Source organism: Geospiza fortis, unplaced genomic scaffold (assembly GCF_000277835.1).
Source record: "Geospiza fortis unplaced genomic scaffold, GeoFor_1.0 scaffold112, whole genome shotgun sequence".
Lineage (NCBI taxonomy): Eukaryota > Metazoa > Chordata > Aves > Passeriformes > Thraupidae > Geospiza > Geospiza fortis.
In genome coordinates, this window is record NW_005054298.1 from 14,000,340 (window position 1) to 14,001,907 (window position 1,568).

Consider the following 1,568-nt stretch of genomic DNA (forward strand, 5'->3'; position numbering starts at 1 on the left):
GCGCTCCGAGCATCCCTGCGGTCCCGCCAGCTCCTCTCTGTTCATCCCAGCCCCGGGAATCAGGGCTGCGGGACAAGGCCTTGGGACCCCAGCCTGGCAGGTGGCTCTCCAAAGCACAAAGCAGAAGGAGATGGAATTGTGCTTCAGGCTAAATTTTAGACCTAGAAAGCATCCCGGGATCTTTGCAGGGAGGTGGGAGCTGGTGGGTGCAGCTACTCCTCCACTTCACACATACCTCTGTGAACACCTCACCCCTCCATCCCATGCCCCATCTAAGTCATCCTCCAGCCTGTCCCTCATTGCCTCCATGCTGGGCTTCCTGGAGGAGGCTCTGCCTGCCCTGAGCCCTCCCCCTGTGGTGTCCCAGTAACTCACTGCGCATTTGACAGGCCGGAAGGAGAGGAGGTGTTCGGTCCGGTAGCCACTGTTCCCGCTCCAGGCCTCCCACCGGGGATAGTCACCCTTCTCCAGGATAAACTGCTGTCCCTGGTACTCAGGGTACTCGAAGCCTACCCAGCTGGAAGGAAGAGGAGGAAAACCCTCAGGGATGTGTGACACTGTGCCCAGAATCAGTCAGGGGTCAGCTTCTCCTTCCTGGGCAGGGGACGGAGACTTCCTGCCGAGTTATGGGTCTGTCACAGATGTTGGGGTCCTTGCTAGCAGCAAATGTCCCTTTTGAAAGTGGGACCCCTCTCCCCAGAGCCACATCATTGCCTCCAACCTACGCCTTGCCTTGGTAAGGTCTCCCTGACTAGCAGATGGGAAAGCACAAGGAGCACAAGCAGGGAGGTCGCACGATGAGGCTGTGTCATAGCTGAGGAAGAAATTGGGAGTTCTGGCTCCCTAGCAGCTCCCAAGAGTGCCCTGGGAGCAGTGGGTTTGCTGGAGCGGGGCGTGCCAAGGGGCCGCGGCGCCGGCGGGGCACTTACGGGCCAGACTCCACCTTGATGGAGCGGATCTTGCGGAAGCCGCGCTCCATGATGCTGGGGCACTCCATGAGGAACTCGCAGCGCTTGCCCTGGAAGTTCTCCTCCTCCCACACCGTGATCTTGTACTGCCCCAGGGTGTCCATGGCTTCACTGCTGGTCATACGGGTCTCTCGGCTGCTGGCAGAGCCCCACGGATCACCCCAGGGCAGGTGCCCACCACCAGCCCCCAGCCACCCTCCTGCCTGCTGCTGAGCCTGGGATGCCGGTGGCACTGCCCTCACACACCTCATGTCACTGGCCCCTTGCCCTCCCAGGCTGGCATGGGGACATTTCCCATTCCCTTTCCTTCCGTGCTGGGGGATCTCTGTCCAGTGAGCCCCAAGCTACTGGGGGAATTTGCAATGCCCCATCTCTCCATGTGATGTACCCAGGACTGCCTCAGTTTTTCTTCCCCCAAGCTCCCTGCCGTGGCTCCGGGAGTTGTCTGGGTGCGGTGGCACTGTACCCACTGCTGGGAGGCAGAGATGACCGCAGCTCAGATGCGGGTGTAGCCCCGGGGCAGAGCAGCCCGGCTCCTCCATCCCTCCTGCCAGGGTCCCTCCTGCCCGCTGTGGCACACAGCGCCCACCCCTTGCCCTC

At 61.6% G+C, this 1,568-nt stretch overlaps 1 protein-coding gene across 2 annotated transcripts in view; it reads right to left on the reverse strand.

Annotated features, from left to right (window-relative positions):
- Positions 1-1,568, reverse strand: part of CRYBA2 (crystallin beta A2) — a 5,662-nt gene that overhangs the window by 1,610 nt on the left and 2,484 nt on the right. Inside the window, exons 2-3 of one of the 2 annotated variants that reach the window (XM_005415793.2) lie at positions 930-1,103; positions 376-517 (exon numbers count right to left, since the gene is read on the reverse strand). In XM_005415793.2, the coding sequence (XP_005415850.1) occupies positions 376-517; positions 930-1,090 (303 nt within the window). In that variant the 5' untranslated portion in view covers positions 1,091-1,103. Of the gene's footprint in view, positions 1-375; positions 518-929; positions 1,108-1,568 lie in introns of those variants that run through there. The other variant, XM_005415792.2, reaches the window with a different exon arrangement.